At 42.9% G+C, this 27,840-nt stretch overlaps 1 protein-coding gene across 2 annotated transcripts in view; it reads left to right on the top strand.

Annotated features, from left to right (window-relative positions):
• The window catches only part of NDUFA5 (NADH:ubiquinone oxidoreductase subunit A5), a 39,519-nt gene extending 14,403 nt beyond the window's left edge, over positions 1 to 25,116 (top strand). Inside the window, exons 4-5 of one of the 2 annotated variants that reach the window (XM_069764899.1) lie at positions 6,129 to 6,194; positions 24,926 to 25,116. In XM_069764899.1, coding sequence (XP_069621000.1) covers positions 6,129 to 6,194; positions 24,926 to 25,027 — 168 coding nt within the window. In that variant the 3' untranslated portion in view covers positions 25,028 to 25,116. The remainder of the gene's footprint in view (positions 1 to 6,128; positions 6,195 to 24,925) is intronic. The other variant, XM_069764900.1, reaches the window with a different exon arrangement.
• Positions 25,117 to 27,840: the final 2,724 nt, after the last annotated feature.

The following is a 27,840-nucleotide window of genomic DNA, read 5'->3' as shown; positions in this document are numbered from 1 at the left end:
GGCATAGGTGGCTTTCCTTCATAGGATGCTGCCCTTCCCGTGGTTGTTCCTTCCCGGGGAAAGGCCTGGCTATTCACTGCTTGCGTCGAGAAACACGTGATGGTGTCTCCGCAGCTTCTTTACATGCATCACTACAGTTTATAACGCAGAGCCGTGAAAATAAAAAATCTTTTTTTTTTTTCCCACAAAAATTATTTTTTAGCCCCCAGTTTTGTATTTTCCCAAGGGTAGCAGGAGAAATTGGACCCCAAAAGTTGTTGTCTTATTTGTCCTGAGTACGCCGATACCCCATATGTTGGGGTAAACACCTGTTTGGGCACACGGGAGAGCTCGGAAGGGAAGGAGCACTGTTTTACTTTTTCAACGCAGAATTGGCTGGAATTGAGATCGGACGCCATGTCGTGTTTGGAGAGCCCCTGATGTGCCTAAACAGTGGAAACCCCCAAATTATAACTGAAACCCTAATCCAAACACACCCCTAACCCTAATTCCAACGGTAACCCTAACCACACCTCTAACCCTGACACACCCCTAACTTTAATCCCAACCCTATTCCCAACTGTAAATGTAATCTAAGCCCTAATGGGAAAATGGAAATAAATACATTTGTTTAATTTTTCCCTAACTAAGGGGGTGATGAAGGGGGGTTTGATTTACTTTTATAGCGAGTTTTTTAGCGGATTTTTATGATTGGCAGCCGTCACACACTGAAAGACGCTTTTTATTGCAAAAAATATTTTTTGCGTTACCACATTTTGAGAGCTATAATTTTTCCATATTTTGGTCCACAGAGTCATGTGAGGTCTTGTTTTTTGCGGGACGAGTTGACGTTTTTATTGGTAACATTTTCGGGCACGTGACATTTTTTGATCGCTTTTTATTCCGATTTTTGTGAGGCAGAATGACCAAAAACCAGCTATTCGTGAATTTCTTTTGGGGGAGGCGTTTATACCGTTCCGCATTTGGTAAAATTGATAAAGCAGTTTTATTCTTCGGGTCAGTACGATTACAGCGACACCTCATTTATATAATTTTTTTATGTTTTGGCGCTTTTATACGATAAAAACTATTTTACAGAAAAAATAATTATTTTTGCATAGTTTTATTCTCAGGACTATAACTTTTTAATTTTTTTGCTGATGATGCTGTATGGCGGCTCGTTTTTTGCGGGACAAGATGACGTTTTCAGCGGTACCATGGATATTTATATCTGTCTTTTTGATCGCGTTTTATTCCACTTTTTGTTCGGCGGTATGATAATAAAGTGTTGTTTTTTGACTCGTTTTTTGTTTTTTTCTTACGGTGTTTACTGAAGGGGTTAACTAGTTTTATAGGTCAGGTCGTTACGGACGCGGCGATACTAAATGTGTACTTTTATTATTTTTTTTTTATTATTTAGATGAAGAAATGTATTTATGGGAATAATATATATTTTTTTTTATTATTTAGGATTTTTTATTTATTTTTATTTTTTTTTACACATTTGGAAAAAAATTTTTTTAACTTTTTTATTTTGTCCCGGGGGGGACATCACAGATTGATGATCTGACAGTTTGCACAGCACTCTGTCAGATCACCGATCTGACATGCAGCACTGCAGGCTTCACAGTGCCTGCTCTGAGCAGGCTCTGTGAAGCCACCTCCCTACCTGCAGGACCCGGATCCGCGGCCATCTTGGATCCGGGGCTGGAGCAGGGAGGGAGGTAAGAGACCCTCGCAGCAACGTGATCACATCGCGTTGCTGCGGGGGGCTCAGGGAAGCCCACAGGGAGCCCCCTCCCTGCGCGATGCTTCCCTGTACCGCCGGCACATCGCGATCATCTTTGATCGCAGTGTGCCGGGGGTTAATGTCCCGGGGCGGTCCGTGACCGCTCCTGGCACATAGTGCCGGATGTCAGCTGCGATAGGCAGCTGACACTCGGCCGCGATCGGCGGCGCTCCCCCCGTGAGCGCTGCCGATCGCATATGACGTACTATCCCATCGGTAGTCATAGGGGCCCACCCCACCTCGACGGGATAGTACGTCTAATGTCAGAAAGGGGTTAATGGAAAGTTGAGTGGAAGGAAAAGGTGCACAAGCAATCGGGATAACCGCAGCCTTGAAAGGATTAAGAAAAGGCCATTCAAAAATTTGAGGGAGATTCACAAGGAGTGGACTGCTGCTGGAGTCATTGCTTCAAGAGCCACCACACACAGATATGTATCCAAGACACGGGCTACAAGTGTCGCATTCCTTATCTCAAGCCACTCATGACCAATAAGACCAGAAGCGTCTTACCTGGATCAAGGAGAAAAAGAACTGGACTGTTGCTCAGGGGTCCAATGTGTTGTTTCAGATGAAAATACATTTTGCATTTCATTTGTAAATCAAGGTCCCAGAGTCTGGAGGAAGAGTGGAGAGGCACACAATCCAAGCTGCTTGAGGTCTAGTGTGAAGTTTCCACAATCTGTGATGGTTTGGGGAGCCATGTCATCTGCTGGTGTAGGTTCACGGTGTTTTATCAAGACCAAAGTCAGCGCAACCGTCTACCAGGAAATTTTAGAGCACTTCATGCTTCCCTCTGCCGACACGCTTTTTGGAGATGGAAATTTCATTCTCCAACAGGACTTGGCACCTGTCCACACTGCAAAAAGTACCAATACCTGGTTTAAAAACAAAAATATCACTGTGCTTGAATGGTCAGCAAACTTGCCTGACCTTAACACCATAGAGAATCTATGGGGTATTGTTAAGAGGAAGCTGAGACACCAGACCCAATAATGCAGACGAGCTGAAGACTGCTCTCAAAGCAACCTGGGCTTCCATAACACCTCAGCAGTACCACAGACTGATCGCCTCCATGCCACGCCACATTGATGCAGTAATTGATGCAGAAGGAGCCACGACTAAGTATTGAGAGCATTTACTGAACATAAATTTCAGTAGGCCAACATTTTGGATTGTAAAATCATTTTTAAACCTGGTGTCATAAAGTATTTTAATTTACTGAGATAATGACTTCTTGGTTTTCATTGGCTGTAAGCCATAATCATCAACATTAACAGGAATAAACACTTAAAATACCGTATATACTCGAGTATAAGCCGAGATTTTCAGCCCCCAAAAATGGGCTCTTGGCTTATACTCGAGTCATGGAAGGCGGGGGGGGGTCGGCGGGTGAGGGGGAGCGACGCCTGTCAAATACTCACCTGCTCCCAGCGCTCCTGACGCAGTCCCTGCATGTCCTACAGTCTTCAGGCGCCTGCAGCTTCTTCCCCTGTTCAACGGTCACTGGTACCGCTCATTAAAGTTATGAATATGGACTCCACTCCCATAGGGGTGGAGCCGCATATTCATTACTGTAATGAGCGGTACCATGTGACCGCTCACTACAGGAAGAAGCTGCCACTCCCGAAGACAGTGGGACATGCAGGGACCGCGTCAGGAGCGCCGGGAGCAGGTAAGTATGTCATATTCACCTTTCCACGTTCCACCGCCGCCTCGTCTTCCCGTCCTCTTGCTGTGACTTTTCAGGTCAAAGGGCGCGATGACGTGTTGGTGTGCGCGCCGCCCTCTGCCTGAACAGTCAGTGCGGAGAGGTGTGACGCTAAGGAGCAGCGACAAGAGGTGAGTATATCATTTTTTTTTTTTTTTTTTTTAAGTGCACATTACATGTGGCACAATGCATGGCAAGAACTGCATGGAGCGTCTATGGGGCCATAACTGCATGGAGCATTATATGGGGCATCTATTGGGCCATAACTGCATGGAGCATTACATGGGGCCATAACTGCATGGAGCATTATATGGGACATTTATGGGGCCATAACTGCATGGAGCGTTATATGGGGCATCTATGGGGCCATAACTGCATGGAGCATTATATGGGGCATCTATGGGGTCATAACTGCATGGAGCATTATATGGGGCATTATATGGGGCCATAACTGCATGGAGCATTATATGGGGCATCTATGGGGCCATAACTGCATGGAACATTACATGGGGCCATAACTGCATGGAGCATTATATGGGACATTTATGGGGCCATAACTGCATGGAGCGTTATATGGGGCATCTATGGGGCCATAACTGCATGGAGCATTATATGGGGCATCTATGGGGCCATAACTGCATGGAGCATTATATGGGGCATCTATGGGGCCATAATTGCATGGAACATTACATGGGGCCATAACTGCATGGAGCATTATATGGGGCATCTATGGGGCCATAAAGAACTGCATGGAGCATTATATGGGGCATCTATGGGGCCATAACTGCATGGAGCATTATATGGGGCATCTATGGGGCCATAACTGCATGGAACATTACATGGGGCCATAACTGCATGGAGCATTATATGGGACATTTATGGGGCCATAACTGCATGGAGCGTTATATGGGGCATCTATGGGGCCATAACTGCATGGAGCATTATATGGGGCATCTATGGGGCCATAACTGCATGGAGCATTATATGGGGCATCTATGGGGCCATAATTGCATGGAACATTACATGGGGCCATAACTGCATGGAGCATTATATGGGGCATCTATGGGGCCATAAAGAACTGCATGGAGCATTATATGGGGCATCTATGGGGCCATAACTGCATGGAGCATTATATGGGGCATCTATGGGGCCATAACTGCATGGAGCATTATATGGGGCATCTATGGGGCCATAACTGCATGGAGCATTATATGGGGCCATAACTGCATGGAGCATTATATGGGACATCTATGGGGCCATAACTGCATGGAGCATTATATGGGGCATCTATGGGGCCATAACTGCATGGAGCATTATATGGGGCATCTATGGGGCCATAACTGCATGGAGCATTATATGGGGCCATAACTGCATGGAGCATTATATGGGGCCATAACTGCATGGAGCATTATATGGGGCATCTATGGGGCCATAAAGAACTGCATGGAGCATTATATGGGGCATCTATGGGTCCATAAAGAACTGAATGTAGCATATGGGGCATATTTGTATATGGAGCATCTTATGGGGCCATAATGAACTGTATGGAGCATTATATGGGGCCTATTTTGTATGGAGCATCTTATGGGGCCATAATGAACTGTATGGAGCATTATATGGGGCTCTTGATTCAATACGGATATTCAAAAACGCTTAACCTACTGATGTCTCAATTAATTTTACTTTTATTGGATTCTTTTTTTATTTTTAACATTTACCCGTAGCTGCTGCATTTTCCACCCTAGGCTTATGCTCGAGTCAATTAGTTTTCCCAGTTTTTTGTTGCAAAATTAGGGGGTCGGCTTATACTCGGGTCGGCTTATACTCGAGTATATACGGTAGATCACTCTGTTTGTAATGACTTTACAAACCTTAATTGGACCTTAATTGGCGCTCGTCGAAGTCAAGCCAATGCATCCTTGGGGACATCAAAGAAATGCATCTCGTTAAATGCAGCAATTCTCAGCTTAGCAGGATACAACATGGCATATTGCACTTGAAATTGGCACAATCTTCTCTTGATATCCTGAAACTGCACTCGTCATTTCTGCACTTCTGAGGAGGAATCCAGGAAAATGGACAGCTTTGAATCCGCAATATGGATATCCTGAGGATTTTGTCCCTGTCCCTAAAATGCAGGAGCCTAATTATAACGGGTCTTGGCGGTGCCCCTGGTGGCAGCGGCCTGGATGACTGTGTGCCCTTTCAAAAGCCAACAAGTTGGAGAGTTCCTCTTTTTACCAAACGTGAAGATAAGCCATTTTTCAAAGAATTCTGCTGGGGCGTTCCCCTCTGCTTGTACATCTAGGGTATAATTTTGTATCTGACACATTGATCATACTTATTGCTGATTTTATATTTTGGGACAAATATTTTTAATGTAGTTACAAATTATTTTACCACCATCCACTGTACAATTACTGATGTCTACCTCTTTTTGGCTTATTGGGGTGCTGCAACGTTGTCTTAGTTGTGAAGTGGAGGATGTCCTATGATTTCACATCGAGGCGTAGCAATATTATTGAACCAAGATGATTTGACAAAGTGTTCCCCTTGCCTTGTCCCCACAGTTACCGTGAAGCACCACTAACAAACAACTCTAATGTCCACACATTAATGTTTTGTATTTGTTGTTTTTTTTTACCTTTTTAGGAAAGCAGTATTGAGAAATTGGAAGAGAAGATTAACTGTGGCCAAATAGAAGAAGTTATTGCACAGGTACAACAAAGGGTTCTTTTGTTTATATTGGATCCTCTATTATGTTGGTAAAAAGCTAAATACAATCAATTCTGCATTATTATTTTTTTGTGAACGGCTCTGAAGATTTAATCAAACTTCACAGCTCTCTTCAGTAGTTGTGTATGAGCTGATCATGGAGGAGTTCCCTTGTGCACAATGGCATGATTTAGCCAAAGCTAGAAGTCGATCCATCAGGAAAAGGAATAGTCCTTCCTATATTTCACATTCTTCTTGAATGCACTATTGCCTTTAGGCCATGTTCACACTTTGCGGCGTCCCTCTGCGGGTTCTCCCGCAGCGGATTTGATAAATCTGCAGGGCAAAACCGCTGCGGTTCTCCCTGCAGATTTATCGCGGTTTGTTCCGCGGTTTCCGCCTATACTATTGATGCTGCATATGCAGCAATATGCAGCATCAATAGTAATGTTAAAAATAATAAAAATTGGTTATACTCACCCTGTGATGTCCGGATCTCCTCGGCGCTGCACCCGGCGGTCCGGTTCCAAAGACGCTATGCGAGAAGGACCCTTCGTGACGTCACGGTCATGTGACCGCGACGTCACCGCAGGTCCTGGTTGCACAGCAACTCTGACCGGACGGCCGGGTGCAGCGCTGAGAGGTGAGTATAACATGATTTTTTATTTTTATTCTTTTTTTTTACCCCAGATATGGTTCCCGGGGCCTGGAGGAGAGTCTCCTCTCTTCCACCCCGGGTAGGAACTGCACATTATCCGCTTACTTCCCGCAACGTGGGCACAGCCCCATGCGGGAAGTAAGCGGTTCAATGCATTCCTATGGGTGCAGAATCGCAGCGATTCTGCACAAAGAAGTGACATGCTGCGGGTTTTAAACCGCTGCGTTTCTGTGCGGTTTTTCCCGCAGCATGTGCACAGTGGTTTGCGGTTTCCATAGGGTTTACATGTAAATGGAAACGCTATGGAAACTGCTGCGGACCCGCAGCATCAAAATCACGGCGGTTCCGCGGTAAAAAACGCAAAGTGTGAACCCAGCCTTAGTCTACACAACAGCACTGGTATTTTTTGTTTTTGTTTATTTTTGTAAAAAAAAACAAAAAATAACTAAAACACTCACTGTGAAACCACCTGTGAAGAGGCTTGGTCTTTGGAATTCACATAGTAAACCGAATAAATTCTTGAAATAATGTTCGGTCCAGAAATATTTGGACAGGGACACACATTCTGCCATTTTTGTTGTTTACATAACTGCATCTTGAATATGTTTTGGTAATTAATATGGGCTTAACGGGAATCTGTCAGGTAATTTTTGTGTAGCATGCTAATGGTATCCTGAAATATGGCTTGGGCAGCCCTTTCAGAATATGTAACGTTTATTGCTGCGTGTTGCCCCGTTGTCTTGCTGTAAGCCCCATAAAATAATTTCACTTGCCGGCTAGTCAAGCATATGCAAATCCAAAATGAATATTCGCACTCTCTGCTGACATCCATGATTGGGTGCAGTCAACGGCCGTGTCATTCGCCCGAAAATCGCATCGGACTGGCCGTCTGCTCTCCTGATCTAAGTGTGACAGCATGGATAGAAATATAGGCTGGTCCTAACTGTATATCTTAGATTCATTGAGGCTGGGGTACTTGCCTTGAAAGCTCATTTTATACTGGCTGTATAATCATTTTCGTAGTTTTCCTGCCTGATTTTAAAATGACCGTTTTTATGAATTCAGCTACTTTTTAACAATTCATTCCTGAATGGCTCTATAATCCATCTTGAAACTTTCCTGCCTGATATTAAGATACCGTATTTTGCAAACTAGAAGACCAGAAGATGCACCCCAAGTTTTGGGGAGGAAAATAGGGGAAAAAATGTGTTAAATAAAATGGTGCGCCTTTAATATCCGATTTTACGGTAGCTTTCCTTGGTAGGCAGCTACAATGGAGCTGTGTCCCAGTCAGGTGGCTGTTGCAGTAGGCCGGTGGCAGGAGTGGGGCGATGTTGCTGGCCCCGGCTGGAAAATGGGAAGGGGGGGAGGGGGGGTGTCTCCGTGGTGATAAATCTCAATCTGCGCATGAGTTTCCTCCGACATCCATTTTCTTGAAGTCCACCGCAGTTAAATGGATGGGAAGTGCGGGGACTACCGACATTTTGTGGAATTCCAGGGCCCGCCACAGCCTTGCACCCCCGAACACACCCTCCTTTCAGCCCGAGGCCCACAACATCGCCTCATTCCTGCCGTCACCAGCTTCCTATAGCAGCGACACTCTCAGACCCCGCTCCACCGCAGTGGCCCCCCCCCCCCCATGCCACGGTGAGCTACATTTGGATTATAAGATGCCCCCTCATTTTTCCCAAAAATTTTGGAGGGAAAAAGTGTGTCATATAAACTGAAAAATGTTTTGCTTGCATTGTGAAATATGAAAACGGGTTACGCTTCTTAGATATCTGTCATGGCTAGAAATTAAGACTGGATTTATGCAGGGCAATGTTTTCTGCTATGTATAAATATCAGACATTAGGTTATATTGATTTTATTTAGTTAAACTGCAAGTTTATGCCATGCCCTACCGTGCTGTATAAATCAAGCCAGTAAAAAATAAATTAAAAAAATGCAGTTCTCGAGGAGGAGTATGAATAAGGGCGCAGTCAGACAGCCATAATACTCGTGCAAGGATCGCATTTGCCGTCGGCGCAGTGCAAAGAGATGCATGCTGTCAGGAAAGCGGACTGCCAGTCCAAGGATTGCAATGCAATCCTCTCGCGAGTATTATGGCCCACTGACTGCACTCTAATAGTTGTCCTGTGGACAGATTCACCTGAATTGTGGCTCTCTGCCGCTCTTCCAGAGTGACCATGGGCCTCTTGGCTGCTTCTTTCATTAGTTCTTACCCTTGCTTGGGATGTAAGCTTAGGCGGACGGCCATATCTTGGTAGGTTTGCAGTTGTGCCATACTACTCTCCATTTTTTATGATAAATCGAACAAGATGTTCAGAGCTTGGGCTGTTTTTTTTTTGTTTTTTTTACTACCCAACTCTGCTTTACTCTTCCCCATAATTTTATCCCTGACCTGTCTTGTGTGTTCCTTTGTTTTTATGATGCTGTTTAACCCATTAATGACCGAACCAGTTTTGACCATGAAAATCAAGCCAAATTTTACAATTCTGATCAGTGTCATTTCATGAGGTAATAACTCTGGAATGCTTCAACGTATCCCACTGATTCTGAGATTGTTTTTTTTCGTGACATATTGTACTTTATGATAGTGGTAAACTTTCTTTGATATGACTTGTGTTTATTTATAAAAAAAACAGAAATTTGACAAACTTTGATAATTTAGCAATTTTCAAACTTAATATTTATGCCCCTATACGAGACAGTTATGTCACACAATATAGTTAATAAATAACATTTCTCACGTGTCTACTTTACATCAGCACAATTTTGGAAACATTTTTTTTTTTTTGGTTAGGAAGCCAAAAGGGTTAAAAGTTGACCAGCGATTTCTCCCTTTTCCAACACAATTTACTAAACCATTTTTTTAAGGGACAACATCACATTTGAAGTGAGGGGCCTACATGACAGAAAATACCCCAAAGTGCAACAATTCTAAAATCTGCACCACTCAAGGGGCTCAAAACCACATAAAAAAAGTTTATTAACCGTTCAGTTGCTTCACAGGAACTGAAGCAACGTGGAAGGAAAAAAATGAACATTTTTACCTTTTTTCACAAGAATTTTACTTTAGCCTCAAACTTTTTATTTTCACCAGGGTAACAAAAGAAAATCGACCTCAAAATTTGTTGTGCAATTTCTCCGGAGTACGCAGATACTCCATATGTGGGTTAAAACTACTGTTTGGGGTGGAGAGAATATGGGTGATAGACCAGCTTTAGTAACATTAGATGCAGAAAATGAGTTTGAAAAAATAAAGTGGAATTGGATAAGACCAGTACTAGACAAAGCAGTGATGATAGGTAATTTCCGAAACTTTGTAAAAGTCTCGTATACAAATAAATCCCAAGACAAAAATTAAAACCCATGGACATCTCTCATAAAGCTTCCCACTGGAAAAAGGGGTGCGCCAGGGATGTCCTTTGGCACCCCTTATATTTGATTTAGCACTTTAACCTTTGCCACGCTACTTGGAACACAAGTTATTTCAAGTAATAACGGTAGGGGGCATGATGGTCAAAGTCTCAAATTTTGTGGATGACATACCCGTATATACTCGAGTATAAGCCGACCCGAGTATAAGCCGACCCCCCCCCCCCCCCTAATTTTGCAACAAAAAACTGGGAAAACTTAATAACTCGAGTATAAGCCTAGGGTGGAAAATGCAGCAGCTACGGGTAAATTTAAAAAATAAAAAGATACCAATAAAAGTAAAATTGATTGAGACATCAGTAGGTTAAGTGTTTTTGAATATCCAGATTGAATCAGGAGCCCCATATAATGCTCCATACAGTTTATAATGGGCTCCATAAGATACTCAATATTAAAATATGCCCCATATAATTGCATAAATGTTGATTTTGACCCCATAAGATGCTCCATACAGACATTTGCCCCGTATAATGCTCCACAAATGTGGATTATGGCCCCATAAGATGCTCCATACAGATAACTGCCCCATATAATGCTGCACATGGCCCCATAAGATGCTCCATACAGATAACTGCCCCATATAATGCTGCACATAGCCACATAAGATGCTCCATACAGACATTTGTCCCCATATAATGCTGCACATGGCCCCATAAGATGCTCCATACAGATAACTGCCCCATATAATGCTGCATATAGCCACATAAGATGCTCCATACAGACATTTGTCCCCATATAATGCTGCACATGGCCACATAAGATGCCCCATACAGATATTTGCCCCCATATAATGCTGCACATGGCCGGATAAGATGACCCATACAGACATTTGCCCCCATATAATGCTGCACATGGCCGGATAAGATGCCCCATACAGACATTTGCCCCCATATAATGCTGCACATGGCCAAATAACATGCTCCATACAGACATTTGGCCCAAAAGCTGTTGCTGCGATTAAAAAAATAAAAAAATGACACTCACCTTTCCCGTTCCACCGCTGACCGCCGCTGTGTCTTCCCATCCTCTGCACCGACGTTCAGGAAGAGGGCGGCGCGCACTAATCGCGTCATCGTGCCCTCTGACCTGAGCATCACTACAGAGGACGCGGAAGACACAACGGCGCCGCCGATGGCATGAGGAGCAGGTGAGTATCGCGCACTGCCCCCCCATCATACTTAACCTGCTCCTGGCGCCGTCGCTGCAGGTCTGTTCTCCAGCGCCACATTTTCTTCCTGTAGTGAACAGTCACCGTTACCGCTCATTACAGTAATGAATATGCGGCTCCACTTCTATGGGAGGTGGAGCCGCATATTCATTATTGTAATGAGCAGTACCATGTGACCACTCAATACAGGAAGAAACTGCAGCGCTGGAAGAAGCAGGGACCGCGTCGGGAGTAGGTGAGTATAATTACACAGCCCCCGCTCCCCCTCCCCTGCCGATCCCTGGGTATGACTCGAGTATAAGCCGAGAGGGGGACTTTCAGCCCAAAAAAGTGGGCTGAAAATCTCGACTTATACTCGAGTATATACTGTACTTTATATGGCAGCTTTCGAGAGAGACTTGCCAGAAGTATTAGATCTCTTAGAAGTTTTTGGTAGATTTTCAGGCTTCACCTTTAAAAAAGAAAAAAAAATGCAAAATTCTACAATTGTCAGGCAAAGATAGAAATGATACAGGAAAAAAGAAATGTGTGGTATTCCGGTATCTGGAATGCATATCACATTTTTGGGTATCACGTTGGGTAGAAAACCGGAAACAGTCTATATTTTAAATTTCCCTCCAGCTACATCTGAAATAAAACAGGAACTGGAAAGATGGCACAATATGCATCTGAGCTTATTGGGAAGGATACACCTTTTTAAAAATGGTCAGTATTTCAAACCGTGTAGACTTGGAGATGACAAATCCAGCTATCAGGAAATTCATATGGAAGTGTCGGTGGACGCATATAAAATTTAAAAACGCTAATGGCAACAAAAGAGTAGGGTGGCAAATCTACCAGACATAAGAGATATCCTGGTGTGCATCTCCCGGCACATAATAATAGACTGGTTGAAAGATGCTAATAAACTCTAACACGGCCCTGGATAAATCCTATGCAGATCCGTGGAATCTAGTTGCAGTATTGCACACACCACAAAGTCTAATTCCTAGCAAAATTAAAAACTTACTAGTTTACCGGTACACAATGGCAACATGGAAAAAAAAATCAGGAAAAGACTAAAGTTATTGTGGCGAATTTCAAGGGATTTGCCCTTGTGGAGGAATCCAGTGTTACGGCAATTAGGGGACAACAAATTATTCCAGGAATAGAAGCTGAAGGGAATATTAAAAATAGCTAATTTACCTTACGAGGAAGAAAGTAGGTGGTTGACCAGAGAAGATATTGTATCAAAATTTAAATTAAGTAAACAGCAATTTCTACAATTCGAACAAATTAGAGGAACGATTATGGCGCATCTGATAAATGTAAGGGAAGAAACTAAAAGAAATGCAATGTATACTCTACTCTATTATTTAACCGAGCAAGCACACAGAGTATATCTACGTTATACAGAGGTTTAAAGAAATTCTAGGGAAATTAGAAACCGTATAAGTATTTAGGTCACAGTATAGGCAAATAGAGGGAGAGGAAATTGGGGAACAAAATGATAGTATGGTGGAAGGCACAGTGCTGTGCAAATTATTGGGACAAAACATTTTTTTAAGTAAAATCGTAAGTTGGTTACCACCAGTTTTAATATATAATAAATACATCTTTGTCAACTAGCCAGTGGAAAAAGGTAATTTTCAGAATTAGTACGTGTATTATAACATTTTATTTTTTTGCTTTGTCCCAATTCATTTGCACAGCACTGTAGTATGAAAGAACATTTTGAGTTAGGTTTGAAGGGCAGAGTTTAGGATCATGCATAGAGCAGTCTTGGTCTTTTAATATACCAATTTCCAAAAATATGACAAATCGTCTGACACATTGTCCAAAATGCAAACTTAAAGGGAACCTGTCAACTGAATTTGGCGGGACTGGTTTTGGGTCATATGGGCGGAGTTTTCGGGTGTTTGATTCACCCTTTCCTTACCCGCTGGCTGCATGCTGGCTGCAATATTGGATTGAAGTTCATTCTCTGTCCTCCATAGTACACGCCTGCACAAGGCAAGATTGCCTTGCACAGGTGTGTACTATGGAGGACAGAGAATGAACTTCACTCCAATATTGCAGCCAGCGGGTAAGGAAAGGGTGAATCAAACACCCGAAAACTCCGCCCATATGACCCAAAACCAGTCCCGCCAAATTCAGGTGACAGAGTCCCTTTAAAGATTCAGACTTAATACATGGGTTGTGGACCTGTCACAAAGTACAAGAACTCTGGAAAGACATTACAACCTATATTGAAAAATACGGGTGTTATTGTTCCTCTATATCCGTTACCGTTTCTTTTCCATTACTGGAGGAGTGCTAAAGGTGTACAACACTAAAGGTACCGTCACACTCAGCAACTTTGCAAAGAGAACGACAACAATCCGTGACGTTACAGCGTCCTGGATAGCGATCTCATTGTGTTTGACACGCAGCAGCGATCTGGATCCCGCTGTGCCATCGCTGGTCGGAGCTTGAAGTCCAGAACTTTATTTCATCGCCAAGTCGGCGTGTATCGTCATGTTTGACATCAAAAGCAACAATGCCAGCAACGAGCATAGGGCCCCTAGATGTGTGTCGGATCGGTACACTCCGGCTGTTTGACATGGAGCTAACAACCAGCGAGAACGAGAAGTGAGTCGCCGTTACGTCACTGGATCGCTCCTGCATTGTTCTGGAGTTGCTGTGTTTGACGTCTCTACAGCGACCTAAACAGCGACGCTCCAGCGATCTAGTTTAGGTCGGCTCGTTGTCTATATCGCTGCAGCGTCGCTGAGTGTGACGGTACCTTAAGAAAAGGAAAAACTAACCCCAGTATTCTGTACAATCTGTTTATTAGTCAAAATAAGCTTGTTAAAACATTGGTTATCTGAATCTATTCCAAATTGGAAAGAGATAATAGGCCAAGTGAAGGCCATATTCCACTTGGAAAGAATGGAAGCAGAATGTGATAAGGAAAGATATGTAAAATTCAAAAGTAGGAGTGATCAGAACTGCCAGGCACAGCTGCACTGCTCCATGACTATGAATAGACGCCAGCTCCAGGACCTCGGGAGCCATTCCACATAAAGTCCAATGGTGAATCTCCAAATTCAAATATGAGGAAGAAGTGGTACAGGCACTCACCGTCCCATTTATGTCCTGTATTTGGAAATCGCATAAAAACAGCAAGGAAGTGTGAAGAGGAGACGCAATGGACGACGGCCGTTTCGAGCCGGTGTGTGCTTCTACAGGTCCTAGGTCCTTGTAACAAAAGTTTTTTGTTGTTGCTAGATAGATATATAATTGCCTGGAATACTACTTCCTGCAATTTGTGCCAACTTCCTGTCCGGAGCTAATGTCCGGAGCTAAGTGACGTCAACAGTGTCCAGTGTCTGATTGGTTGCCGCCTGCTGCGAGCGACCAATCAGAAACGTGCCGTACTGTGACACACTCCGCCCGCCATTTTGGTGTGATTTTTGAATTTTTACCTCACAGCAAGTTTCTACTGCGTGGAGGCGGGCCCAGTGACGTTGCTCTTCAAGCTCCTGCCGAATTTCAAGTATATATGGATTCTAGACTCCCGATTCTTTAGAATCGGGCTGCCATCTAGTATATATATATATATATATATATATATATATATATATATATATATATATATATATATATATATATATATATATATATATATATATATATATATATATATATATATATTAAACAAATGTCAATTTTATCATTAAATCCCGCTGCACTTTGCGCCCTTGTATGCATAATCCACCTATCTTCTTTTCTCAATAACATCTTATGCAGATCTCCTCCTTGTGCAGGTAAAACAACTTTTTCAACCCCTGCAAAACTTCAAACCTCTGGATTGCCCACATGTTTCTCTCTTATATGAGTGATTAATCATGGGACCGCTTTACCTGATGTTACTGAATTGAAATGCTCTCTAAATCGCACAAATGGGGAGCGAATTGTTTTTTCCAGTAATGAAAACCACATGGACAGGACATGTACAACAAACTGCATACGGCAAGAAATAAAGTCCTTTATTACATGCGTCATTCCCCCTATTTTTAAGGACTTGCTGGTAAAAAAAAAATGCACCAAAAGAGCAATAACCACACTTATAATTACCTATCGGTACATTCTTTTGTAGCCAATTTCTAGATTCTGCTCTAATTCGATTGTGTACCAATACATCTCTAAGGTTTTTTTGAACTCTTGTTTGTTACTAGAGGTCCCCTTGCTATTATATCTGAGATACCTTCATCTTTTTCCAGGATATGCCAATTCTTGTTAATTGCCGTTTTAATTTCTGTGAGTTGGCCCAAATTCAATATTGAAAGTAAATCTGATTTCTCCTTTTTGAGTATCTTTTCTTTTCCCAACCAATTAACCACCCATAGGGGCAAATCCACTGTTGTGGCCCTTACTAGGGCCCTGTCAAGGAGGTTTTTGGGAAACCCTCTTTCGGAAAATCTAGAATATAAATCTTTCGATAGCGGTTCAAAGCGTTTGGGGTCATTATTAATCCTTTTTACCCTCAAAAATTGGCTGTATGGTAATGATTTTTTTTTTATATGCAGAGGGTGCTCACTATCATAATGCAATAAGAAATTTGTGGAAGTGGGCTTCCTAAATAATTATGTATTAATCCTGTCTTCGCAAATCTGCACGTTCACATCAAGAAATTCTAATTCCAATCCTCCAAACACCAAGGTAAAATGCATGTTCATGGAATTTGACCTATTCAAATAGTCTGCAAATTCATGAAACACCTCTCTCGTTCCATCACAAACAATGAAGATGTCATCGACAAATCTGAGGAACAACTTGGTGTGTTTTAGGAAGGGGTTCTTCAAGGAATAAACATATTTTTCTTCAAAAACCGCTAGATATTAATTAGCAAAGGTACATGCAACGGGCATCCCCATAGCGGTACCCACCCGATGCACTTACCAGGTGTCCAAGAATTTGAATGCATTGTGCTCCAAAATGAAACCAATTCCTTCACTAGTGAAGTTGATCAAGCCCTCACTGTTGTTAGTACTAGCTAATATCTTTATAGCCTCTAATCCTTCAATTTTGGGGAATTCTCGTATACAGGCTTTCTACATCTACTGAAGCCAATACAAAGCTGTCCTGCCACTCAATTACGCATGACTGATAAAAATTCACCTGTATCTTTAATGTATGACTGTACTGTTTTTTAAAAGTGGATGCAATAACCAAGCCATATACTGGGATTGGGGCTCAGTGATTGACCCTAGCCCGCACACGATTGGACCTGTAGAAGCGCACACCCAGCGAAACGGCCATCGTCCGTTGCGTTTCCCCTTCACACTTCCTTGCTGTTTTTATGTGATTTCCAAATATAGGACAGAAATGGGACGGTGAGTGCCTGTACCACTTCATCCTCATATTTGCAAGATATGTAAAATTACTTAAAATAAAATGGAGAGGCTTTTAACTGCATTATTATACAAAGGAGGAACTTCATAAAATCATGAAGCCCCTTGACCAGACCAGTTGGTACTTGCTGGAAGACTTGGGTGGAACATTGGGAAGTTAAAAATAATTGATCTGAATATGGAGGGAAAAGAGGGAGAGATACAGGCTAGCAGAATATTGTGTAGATATTAAATAAGGAAGTGCAACATCCGAGGGCTTACTTTGGTCAAGAGAGTGAGAGGATAGAAGTGAACACTGGAATTATAAATAGTTTTTTTTCAATTACTCTGTGATCCTTTCATTAAGAAAATGTGGAATAAAGGAAACTAAATCTGAGAGTTTGTAAACAAAGTTTTTATAACTTGATTATTGATTTTTAAAATATATAATTATATAAGGTATTGTTAAAAAAAAATAATACTGTTTGGGCGCATTGTAGGGCTCGTAAGGAGTAGTGTGACAGATTTTAGTTAAAAGTGCAAGACCTCACATCATGTGGGATTGTGCTCTGCATGAGAGGATCCCTTTTTTGTAGAAAGTTACATCCTTTACACTTTAATTAACCCCTTCATGACCCAGCCTATTTTGACCTTAATGACCTGGCCGTTTTTTGCAATTCTGACCAGTGTCCCTTTATGAGGTAATAACTCAGGAACGCTTCAACGGATCCTAGCGGTTCTGAGATTGTTTTTTCGTGACATATTGGGCTTCATGTTAGTGATAAATTTAGGTCAATAAATTCTGTGTTTATTTGTGATAAAAACGGAAATTTGGCGAAAATGTTGAAAATTTCGCAATTTTCACATTTTGAATTTTTATTCTGTTAAACCAGAGAGTTATGTGACACAAAATAGTTAATAAATAACATTTCCCACATGTCTACTTTACATCAGCACAATTTTGGAAACAAAAATTTTTTTTTGCTAGGAAGTTATAAGGGTTAAAATTTGACCAGCGATTTCTAATTTTTACAACGAAATTTACAAAACCATTTTTTTTAGGGACCACCTCACATTTGAAGTCAGTTTGAGGGGTCTGTATGGCTGAAAATACCCAAAAGTGACACCATTCTAAAAACTGCACCCCTCAAGGTGCACAAAACCACATTCAAGAAGTTTATTAACCCTTCAGGTGCTTCACAGCAGCAGAAGCAACGTGGAAGGAAAAAATGAACATTTAACTTTTGTCCTAAAAATGATCTTTTAGCAACAATTTTTTTATTTTCCCAATGGTAAAAGGAGAAACTGAACCACGAAAGTTGTTGTCCAATTTGTCCTGAGTACGCTGATACCTCATATGTGGGGGTAAACCACTGTTTGGACGCACCGCAGGGCTTGGAAGGGAAGGAGTGCCATTTGACTTTTTGAATGAAAAATTAGCTGCACTCTTTAGCGGCCACCATGTCACGTTTGGAGAGCCCCCGTGTGCCTAAAAATTGGAGCTCCCCCACAAGTGACCCCATTTTGGAAACTAGACGCCCCAAGGAACTTATCTAGATGCATACTGAGCACTTTAAAACCCCAGGTGCTTCACAGAAGTTTATAACGCAGAGCCATGAAAATAAAAATTCTTTCCTCAAAAATTATTTTTTAGCCTTGAATTTCCTATTTTGCCAAGGGTAATAGGAGAAATTGGACCACAAATGTTGTTATCCAGTTTGTCCTGAGTACGCAGATACCCCATATGTGGGGTAAACCACTGTTTGTGCGCACGGCAGGGCTCGGAAGGGAAGGCACGCCATTTGGCTTTTTAAATGGAAAATGAGCTCCAATCATTAGCGGACACCATGTCGCGTTTGGAGAGGCCCTGTGTGCATAAACATTAGAGATCCCCCACAAATGACCCTATTTTGGAAACTATACCCCCAAAGGAACGAATCTAGATGTGTGGTGAGCACTTTGAACCCTCAAGTGCTTCACAGAAGTTTATAACGCAGAGCCATGAAAATAAAAATTCTTTTTTCAAAAATGATTTTTTAGCCCGCAATTTTTTATTTTCCCAAGGGTAACAGGAGAAATTTGACCCCAAAAGTTGTTGTCCAGTTTCTCCTGAGTACGCTGATACCCCATATGTGGGGATAAACCACTGTTTGGGCACACGTCGGGGCTCAGAAGGGAAGTAGTGACGTTTTGAAATGCAGACTTTGATGGAATGCTCTGCGGGCGTCACATTGCGTTTGCAGAGCCCCTGATGTGGCTAAACAGTAGAAACCCCCCACAAGTGACCCCATTTTGGAAACTAGACCCCGAAAGGAACTTATCTAGATGTGAGGTGAGCACTTTCAACCCCCAAGTGCTTCACAGAAGTTTATAACGCAGAGCCGTGAAAATAATAAATACGTTTTCTTTCCTCAAAAATAATTTTTTAGCCCAGAATTTTTTATTTTCCCAAGGGTTACAGGAGAAATTGGACCCCAAAAGTTGTTGTCCAGTTTCTCCTGAGTACGCTGATACCCCATGTGTGGGGGTAAACCACTGTTTGGGCACACGTCGGGGCTCAGAAGGGAAGTAGTGACTTTTGAAATGCAGACTTTGATGGAATGGTCTGCGGACGTCACATTGCGTTTGCAGAGCCCCTGGTGTGCCTAAACAGTAGAAACCCACCACAAGTGACCCACTTTTGTAAACTAGACCCCCAAGGAACTTATCTAGATATGTGGTGAGCACTTTAAACCCCCCAAGTGCTTCACAGACGTTTACAACGCAGAGCCGTGAAAATAAAAAATCATTTTTCTTTCCTCAAAAATGATGTTTTAGCAAGCAATTTTTTATTTTCTCAAGGGTAACAGGAGAAATTGGACCCCAATAATTGTTGCACAGTTTGTCCTGAGTATGCTGGTACCCCATATGTGGGGGTAAACGACAGTTTGGGCACACGTCGGGGCTCGGAAGTGAGGGAGCACCAATTGACTTTTTGAATACAAGATTGGCTGGAATCAATGGTGGCGCCATGTTGCGTTTGGAGACCTCCTGATGTGCCTAAACAGTGGAAATCCCTCAATTCTACCTCCAACTAACCCCAACACACCCCTAACCCTAATCCCAACTGTAGCCATAACCCTAACCACACCCCTAACCCTAACCACAACCCTAATTCCAACCCAACCCTAAGGCTATGTGCCCACGTTGCGGATTCGTGTGAGATTTTTCAGCACCATTTTTGAAAAATCCGTGGGTAAAAGGCACTGCGTTTTACCTGCGGATTTACCGCGGATTGCCAGTGTTTTTTGTGCGGATTTCACCTGCGGATTCCTATTGAGGAACATGTGTAAAACGCTGCGGAATCCGCACAAAGAATTGACATGCTGCGGAAAATACAACGCAGCGTTTCCGCGTGGTATTTTCCGCACCATGGGCACAGCGGATTTGGTTTTCCATATGTTTACATGGTACTGTAAACCTGATGGAACACTGCTGCGGATCCGCAGCCAAATCCGCACCGTGTGCACATAGCCTAATTCTAAAGGTATGTGCACACGCTGCGAAAAACGCTGCGGATCCGCAGCAGTTTCCCATGAGTTTACAGTTCAATGTAAACCTATGGGAAACAAAAATCGTTGTACACATGCTGCAGAAAAACTGCACGGAAACGCAGCGGTTTACATTCCGCAGCATGTCACTTCTTTCAGCGGATTCCACAGCGGTTTTACAACTGCTCCAATAGAAAATCGCAGTTGTAAAACCGCAGTGAAATGCGCAGAAAAACCGCGGTAAATCTGCTATAAATCCACAGCGGTTTAGCACTGCAGATTTATCAAATCCGCTGCGGAAAAATCCGCAGAGGAGCAGAATACGTGTGCACATACCGTACCCTAACCCTAACCCTAGTTCTAACTCCAACCTTAGTGGAAAAAAAAAAAATCTTTATTTTATTATTGTCCCTACCTGTGTGGGTGACAGAGGGGGGGGTCATTTACTGTTTTTTTTTTTATCACTGTGAGGTGTTATCACAGTGATCAAAATTCACATTGGAACGAATCTGCCGGCCGGCAGATTGGGTGGGCGCACTGTGCATGCGCCTGCCATTTTGGAAGATGGCGGCGCCCAGGAAAGAAGACGGACGGACCCCGGGAGGCTCTGTAAGTATGATGGCGTGGGGGGGGTGGATCTGACAACGGGGGGTGGGTCGGACTACGGGGGGGGGGGGGTGTTATGTTTGCTAATGACAGGTGTTATGAAGGCAATCCAGAAACACAGTGTGCTTAGCGATCAGAGCGCACACAGTGATCTGACAAATACCCAAAAATACAAGAACGAGCTCTGAGCCGTGGAAACTCTGTAGACTGCACACCTGATCCTATCCTAAACACAACTAAAAGCGGCTGTGGATTGCGCCTAACAACTACCTAGGCAACTCGGCACAGCCTAAGAAACTAGCTAGCCTGAAGATAGAAAAATAGGCCTGACTTGCCCCAGAAAATTCCCCAAAGGAAAAGGCAGCCCCCCACATATAATGACTGTGAGTAAGATGAAAAGACAAAACGTAGGGATGAAATAGATTCAGCAAAGTGGGGCCCGATATTCTAGGACAGAGCGAGGACAGTAAAGCGAACTTTGCAGTCTACAAAAAACCCTAAAGCAAAACCACGCAAAGGGGGCAAAAAAAACCCACCGTGCCGAACTAACGGCATGGCGGTACACCCTTTGCGTCTCAGAGCTTCCAGCAAAACAAAAGACAAGCTGGACAGAAAAAAAGCAACAAAAAAGCAAAAGGCACTTAGCTATACAGAGCAGCAGGTCACAGGAACAATCAGGAGAAGCTCAGATCCAACACTGAAACATTGACAAGGAGCAAGGATAGCAGCATCAGGCGGAGTTAATGAAGCAGTTAACGAGCTCACCAGAACACCTGAGGGAGGAAGCTCAGAAGCTGCAGTACCACTTGTGACCACAGGAGTGAATTCAGCCACAGAATTCACAACAGGGGTGGATCGGAGCGCAGGGGGGGTGGATCGGAGCACGGGGGGAGCGGACAGGAGGACGGGGGAGCGGAGCACAGGACGGAGGGGAGCGGACAGTTTCAGTTTCAACAGCCAATCAGAGCGATCGTAGCCATGGGGGGGGGGAGGGGGGTGAAGCCACCCCCCCTGGGCTAAAGTACAACTCCTCCTGTCCCTGCAGGCCGGGTGAAATTACAGTTAACCCTTTCACCCGGCCTGCAGGAGCCCAATCCGGCCATGACGCATATGCTGCGTCACAGGTCGGAGTGGCACAGGTTTTCATGACGCATACGGTGCGTCAAAGGTCGGGAATGGGTTAAGGACTGTTAGTCTAGAGCTACATGGCAACTTTAGCCAAGTACAAGTGAATGGAGTCACATTGTGACCCTCAAGGTTCTGCACCGAAATAAGCGCTTTGAAAAAAATCCAATGGTTTTCAACTTTTTTTTACTTGTCATGGCACATTGGGGTTTACAATATGACCCTGTACAGTTGTGCTGAGTGCTGAGCACTTGTGTCTGGGTTTCAGTGTAAATCCCACAAAAATGCGATTCAGATGAGACTCCAAACGGAACCACCCACCATGGGGCAGATGGAAACACTTCGTATTCTATTTGACGTCTGCTCAGGTGGTATCCATCATTTTAGGCATGCATAGATTTGTGGTCACCCACACTTATATGCTAAAAAGATGCCTTAAACGATGGAACATCTCCAAAACAGAGACCAGTCCAAAGTGACTCCATCTGCCTCATAAGGGACTGGTTCCATCAGGGGTCTGAATCGCAATTTTGCGGAATTTGCTCTGAAATCCCGACTTAGAGCTCAGCATAGAGTGCAGGATAAATGTGACCCAAGCCTTGTTCCGATTTTTTGGAGGTTGAGTGAACAAATAGACATCAGTACAAGAATAGTTCAACATTTATTCATTTTTGCGCAGTTCACCATGCGGTATAAGTGATAAGGCAGATTTATTCTTCGGGACGGTGCAATTACAGTGATACTAGATGTCTTCTTTTTTTAAGGTTTTGCTGCTATCACTCAGAAAATATTCATTTTTTTTATTTTTTTTATAAAAATTAGTGTTTTTTTATCACCATATTATGTAACTTTTATTTTTTTTGGCAAACAGGGCAGTATGAGTGCTTATTTTTTGCAGGACAAATTGCAGATTTTTTGGTACCATTTTGAGATATATAATATTTTGATTGCTTTTAATTCAGATTTTTTTCAGACACAGAACAAAAACCAGCAATTCAGTTATTGTTTGTTTTTTTGCGCCGTTCACCGTGCGGCAAAACTGATAAGACCTATTTGTTCGTCGAGTCGGTATAATTACAGCGATGCCAGATTTATATTGTGTTTTTTTTTTTTTTGTTATGCTTTGCTATTTTTACATACTAAAAGTGTTTTACAAAATGAATTTGTTTTTGCAATACCATATTCGGAGAGCTGTAACTTTTTTTATTTTTTTGCCCAGTGAGCCATATTAGGGCTTGTTCTTTTGCGGGACAGTTTGGCGTTTTCATTTATACCATTTTTTTTTTTTTAATACATATGACTAGTGTTGAGCATTCCGATACTGCAAGTATCGGGTATCGGCCGATATTTGCTGTATCGGAATTCCGATACCGAGTTCCGATATTTTTGCGATATCGGAATCGGCGTGTGCGGTGCGTATGGTTCCAAGGGTCTGGAGGAGAGGAGACTCTCTTTCAGGCCCTGGGATCCATATTCATGTAAAAAATAAAAAATATGGATATACTCACCCCTCCGGCAAACCCTGGCTGTCACCGCTGCTAGCGTCTGCCTCCGTTCCTAAGAATGCAGTGAGTGGAGGACCTTCGATGACGTCACAGTCACGTTAGCGGTCAGGTGAGCGGTCATCTGACCGCGACGTCATCGAAGGTCCTTCACTCTCTGCATTCTTAGGGACGGAGGCAGACGCTCGCAGCGGTGACAGCCAGGGTCCTTCGGAGGGGTGAGTATATCCATATTTTTTATTTTTATTCTTTATTTTTTCCTCTCCTTCAGACCCTGGGAACCATCCAGGATACCTTCCGATATTTGTGTCCCATTGACTTGCATTGGTATCGGTATCACAAACACTGTGTTTTGTGTGACAAAACGGCTTTTCGTGATTTGTGTGCGCTTTTTTTTTACTTTTTTTTTTTTTTACATTTATTTTGTTTTTTCACTTTTTTACTTGGACCCACGAGAAGGTCCGTATCTCACTAACACACCATGTGAGACCCAGCTTATAGCAGAATCTCACAGGCCACTGTACCCTTGGATCATCACACGACATCAGGGTACCATGGTAACCATCGGCACATTTGAATCTCATCGCAGAGGTCCGATAGTTACTAAGGGTTTATTGTGACCAATTAGATACTACTGTCATGATGGACTGTGGTATTTAAGGGGTTGTTTGTCCGAGATCGGCTTCAAAACTGGCCAGGGCCGATACTGCAGGGTGTCTGCTGTCATGTGCAGCTGATACCTGCACAAATTATGCGTGGGCGGGCGGTGCTATTCCCTTATTCCCGACCTTCATCGTGAATAAAGTCTCTTCGTGATCAGCGGTCATTAAGGGGTTAATCACTGATGTTCTCTAACAAACCTCTGAGGCCTTAACATAAGAGCTGTAGTTATACTGAGAATAAATTACATACAGGTGCACTTAATTTACTAATTATGTGACTTTGGCAATTGGCGCCTCAGGATTTTATTTAGGGGTATTGAACTACAGGGGGGCTGAATATAAATGCACATCACAATTTTCAGACTTATCTTTCTAAAATAATTAGAAAACATGTATCATTTCCTTTACACTTCTTACTTAGTATTGGTATATCACATAATATCCCCAGAAAACACTTTTTTTTGCGGTTATAACTAGAAAAAAAATGTGGAAAAGCTCATGGGGTATGAATACTTTTTCAAGATACTGTATGTGGCAGCACTAGTGAATTGGAAACAGTCAGATCGCTTGCTATGGAGGAATTCCATTGATGACACAATATGAATGAATTACTGATGTATGTGAATTATGAATTCAGATTCATGTTTATTATGCATAAAAATAATGGAACTTTTCAAATTTTTTACAGGCAGAAAATGAATTGTATCTGGTGAGAAAAATGTCTGCGTGGAAGCCCTGGGAGCCGCTTGTTGAAGAACCTCCTGCAGATCAATGGAAATGGCCAATCTAGTTAATGTTATCTGTACATATTTGTGTATACATTAGGGACATCAACGTAATGTCTTCTAAATTCAAAATAAAAACAATACCTTATTCTTATTCAGTTTTATTTTGTGTTTAAGTATTTTTCTTTGTTAGAGTTTAGAAAAAAAAACCTCAAAGGACCCTGGTTAAGATACCAGTCAGTGTCGGCTTGATCTGAGTCCTTTTCTTACCTCCCTGGCACCCAGGCCTATTGGATCAGGTATTGGTGTTGCAGGTATGCTGAGATTTGGAGGGCTCTGTTCCAGCAGCACAAACTACAGACATAAGCCTGGAACAGGGTTCTTTTATTCTTTATGCTCAACACTACCATTTTGTTATATTTCTTTTTCAAATGTTAAGCTTGTATTAAATATATTGAATCTATTACAGAGAAATATGACTGATTTATTATTCAGCTTTGCAAGGCATAGACTAATCAATATTTACCCCTTTTTGACATTTGTAGTAATACATCCACGCGCCCTGGCTTTATTGAGCAGGAATATATTATTACTGCATTTGCGATCATTAACGCACACAGGCTATGCACGCTCGATCGCCGCCGAGTGTCCGCTGATTCTGACAGCTGACACCCTGTACTCAGTGTCAGGAGTGGTCCCGCCGCTTGAACTCCCTAAATCCTGCAATCGAAAGCAATCTCAGCATTCCGGGAGCATGCAGAGGTATGACAGCCTCTCTGTCCTTGGATCGGAACCCCGCATCACGATCGTTGTTATGATGGATCCGGGTCTCCAGAGCTAGTAAAGTTCCTAGATCATGCTCAGAACATAATCAGCAACTTTTATCTGTCAGTGCAGAGCTGACAGTTTGCATAGCATAGGGATGCTGCTGCATCCCCATGCTATACAAGCAATCAGCCTGCAAAAAATCAGTCTCATAGTTAAAGAATGTTTAAAAAAAAAAAAAATCAATATATTGTACCCATAAGTAATTTGGTATCTCGGCATCTGTAACGCCCTGACATATAAAACTGTCCCACGTGTTAACCCCTTTAGGGAACACCATAAAAAAAATCTAAAAGAAGGCAAAAAAACAATGCTTTATCATCATACCACTGAACAAAAAGTGGAATCAAACAGGATCAAAAGAAGCATATAAATAAATATAGTACCACTGAAAATGTCATCTCGTCCCACAAAAAAAACGCTCCATCAGCTGAAAAATAAAAAGTTACAGATCTCAGAATAACGCGAAATTTTCTGCAAGAAATCTGCATGCGTTTTTGCCGCGTTTTTTGTGAGTTTTTGATGCGTTTTTTTCCGGACATTTCCCAATGCATTTTGTAGTGGGAAATCCGCAAAAAAACCCGCAAAATTAATGAACATGCTGCGTTTTTTTACCACGGAAAAAAACGCATCATGTGCACAAAACATGCAGAATTCATTCTAAATGATGGGATGCTTATTGTATGCGGTTTTTTTTTTTGCGGTTTTATAGCGTTTTTATCGGGGGGAAAAAGGTGAAAAAAACGCGAAAAAACAGCAACGTGTGCACACAATCTTATTGTGTAAAGGTGCCAAAACATTAAAAAAATTATTTTTCGGACTATAAGGGAATGTGCACACATTGCGTATTTTCCCATGCGGATTCTGCAGAGTCCCCAGGTAAAATGACCTGCATTTTACCTGCGGATTCCCTGCTGGTTTTCTGCAGACTTTGTGTGGATTTCGCCTGCATTTTTACACCTGCGGATTCCTATAATGGAATAGGTGTAAAACGCTGCGGATTCTGCACAAAGAATTGACATGCTGCGGAAAATAAACCGCTGCGTTTCTACGTGGAATTTTCCGCAGCATGTGCACAGCGGATTTGGTTTTCCGTAGGTTTACATGGTACTGTACACTGCATGAAAAACTGCTGCGGATCCGCAGCCAAATCCACAATGTGTACATACCCTAAGACACGCCTTTTTCCTCCAAAAATGTGGAGGAAAATGGGGGGTGCGTCTTATAGTCTGGATGTACCGTCTCTGGCTGTGGTGGGGAGCGCTATCGAAGCAGCGTGTCACAGAGGCAGGAGCTGGATGCTGCAGCTAACTCCATTGCCCACTGCTAAAGAGAAATTAATATTCACTGCATTCCATGCCCATGGGCATGGAGGGCAATGAATAGTCATACCTCTTTAATAGCATACTGGTATGATTGGCCCCATTCTCTATGCTGGTGTGATTTGGCTCCCACCCCCATCCTGGTATGCATGTCCCCATCAGAAACAAACCATTACACTTACCTTCCCGACGCTTCCTCCCAGCATCTTTTCCTGATGCCAGCAGCTGATTTATGCTTCTAAGCAGCGCATGGCAGGGACATCATGCTCTGCTTGCAAGCCGAAGAGCAGCTGCCGGAATACTTAATGCCTTGCATGCAGGGACTGTGTGCGTGAGCAGAGCAGTGAGTATTCATTGCTCTCCAGCGAGCACAGTGTTGGCCGGAGCCTTCCTGCAACTGCCAGCAGTCACGTGTGCCACTACTTAAATCTTAACGCCCATGGGAGTGGAGCGATGTAAATATTCATCTCAAGTAGCGCACATGTGACTGCCGGCAGCTGCAGGAAGGCTCCTGCTGACACTGCTCGCTATTAAAGAGCAATGAATACTTTCTGTTCTCCGTGCACACAGTCGCCCGAGTGCAGGGCATTGAATATTCCGGCAGCTGACCTTCGGCTTGTAAGCAGCGCATGACGTCCCTGCCATTTGCTGCTTACAAACATGAAGCAGCTGCTGGCACCGGAGTAGGACACTGCGAGGGATAGCGCCGGGAAGGTAAGTGTAATGATTTA

The sequence above is a fragment of the Ranitomeya imitator genome, chromosome 4, assembly GCF_032444005.1.
Source record: "Ranitomeya imitator isolate aRanImi1 chromosome 4, aRanImi1.pri, whole genome shotgun sequence".
NCBI classification, from domain to species: Eukaryota; Metazoa; Chordata; class Amphibia; order Anura; family Dendrobatidae; genus Ranitomeya; species Ranitomeya imitator.
The sequence above is the reverse complement of the archived record's forward strand: the minus strand, read 5'-3'. Positions and strand labels throughout refer to the sequence as shown.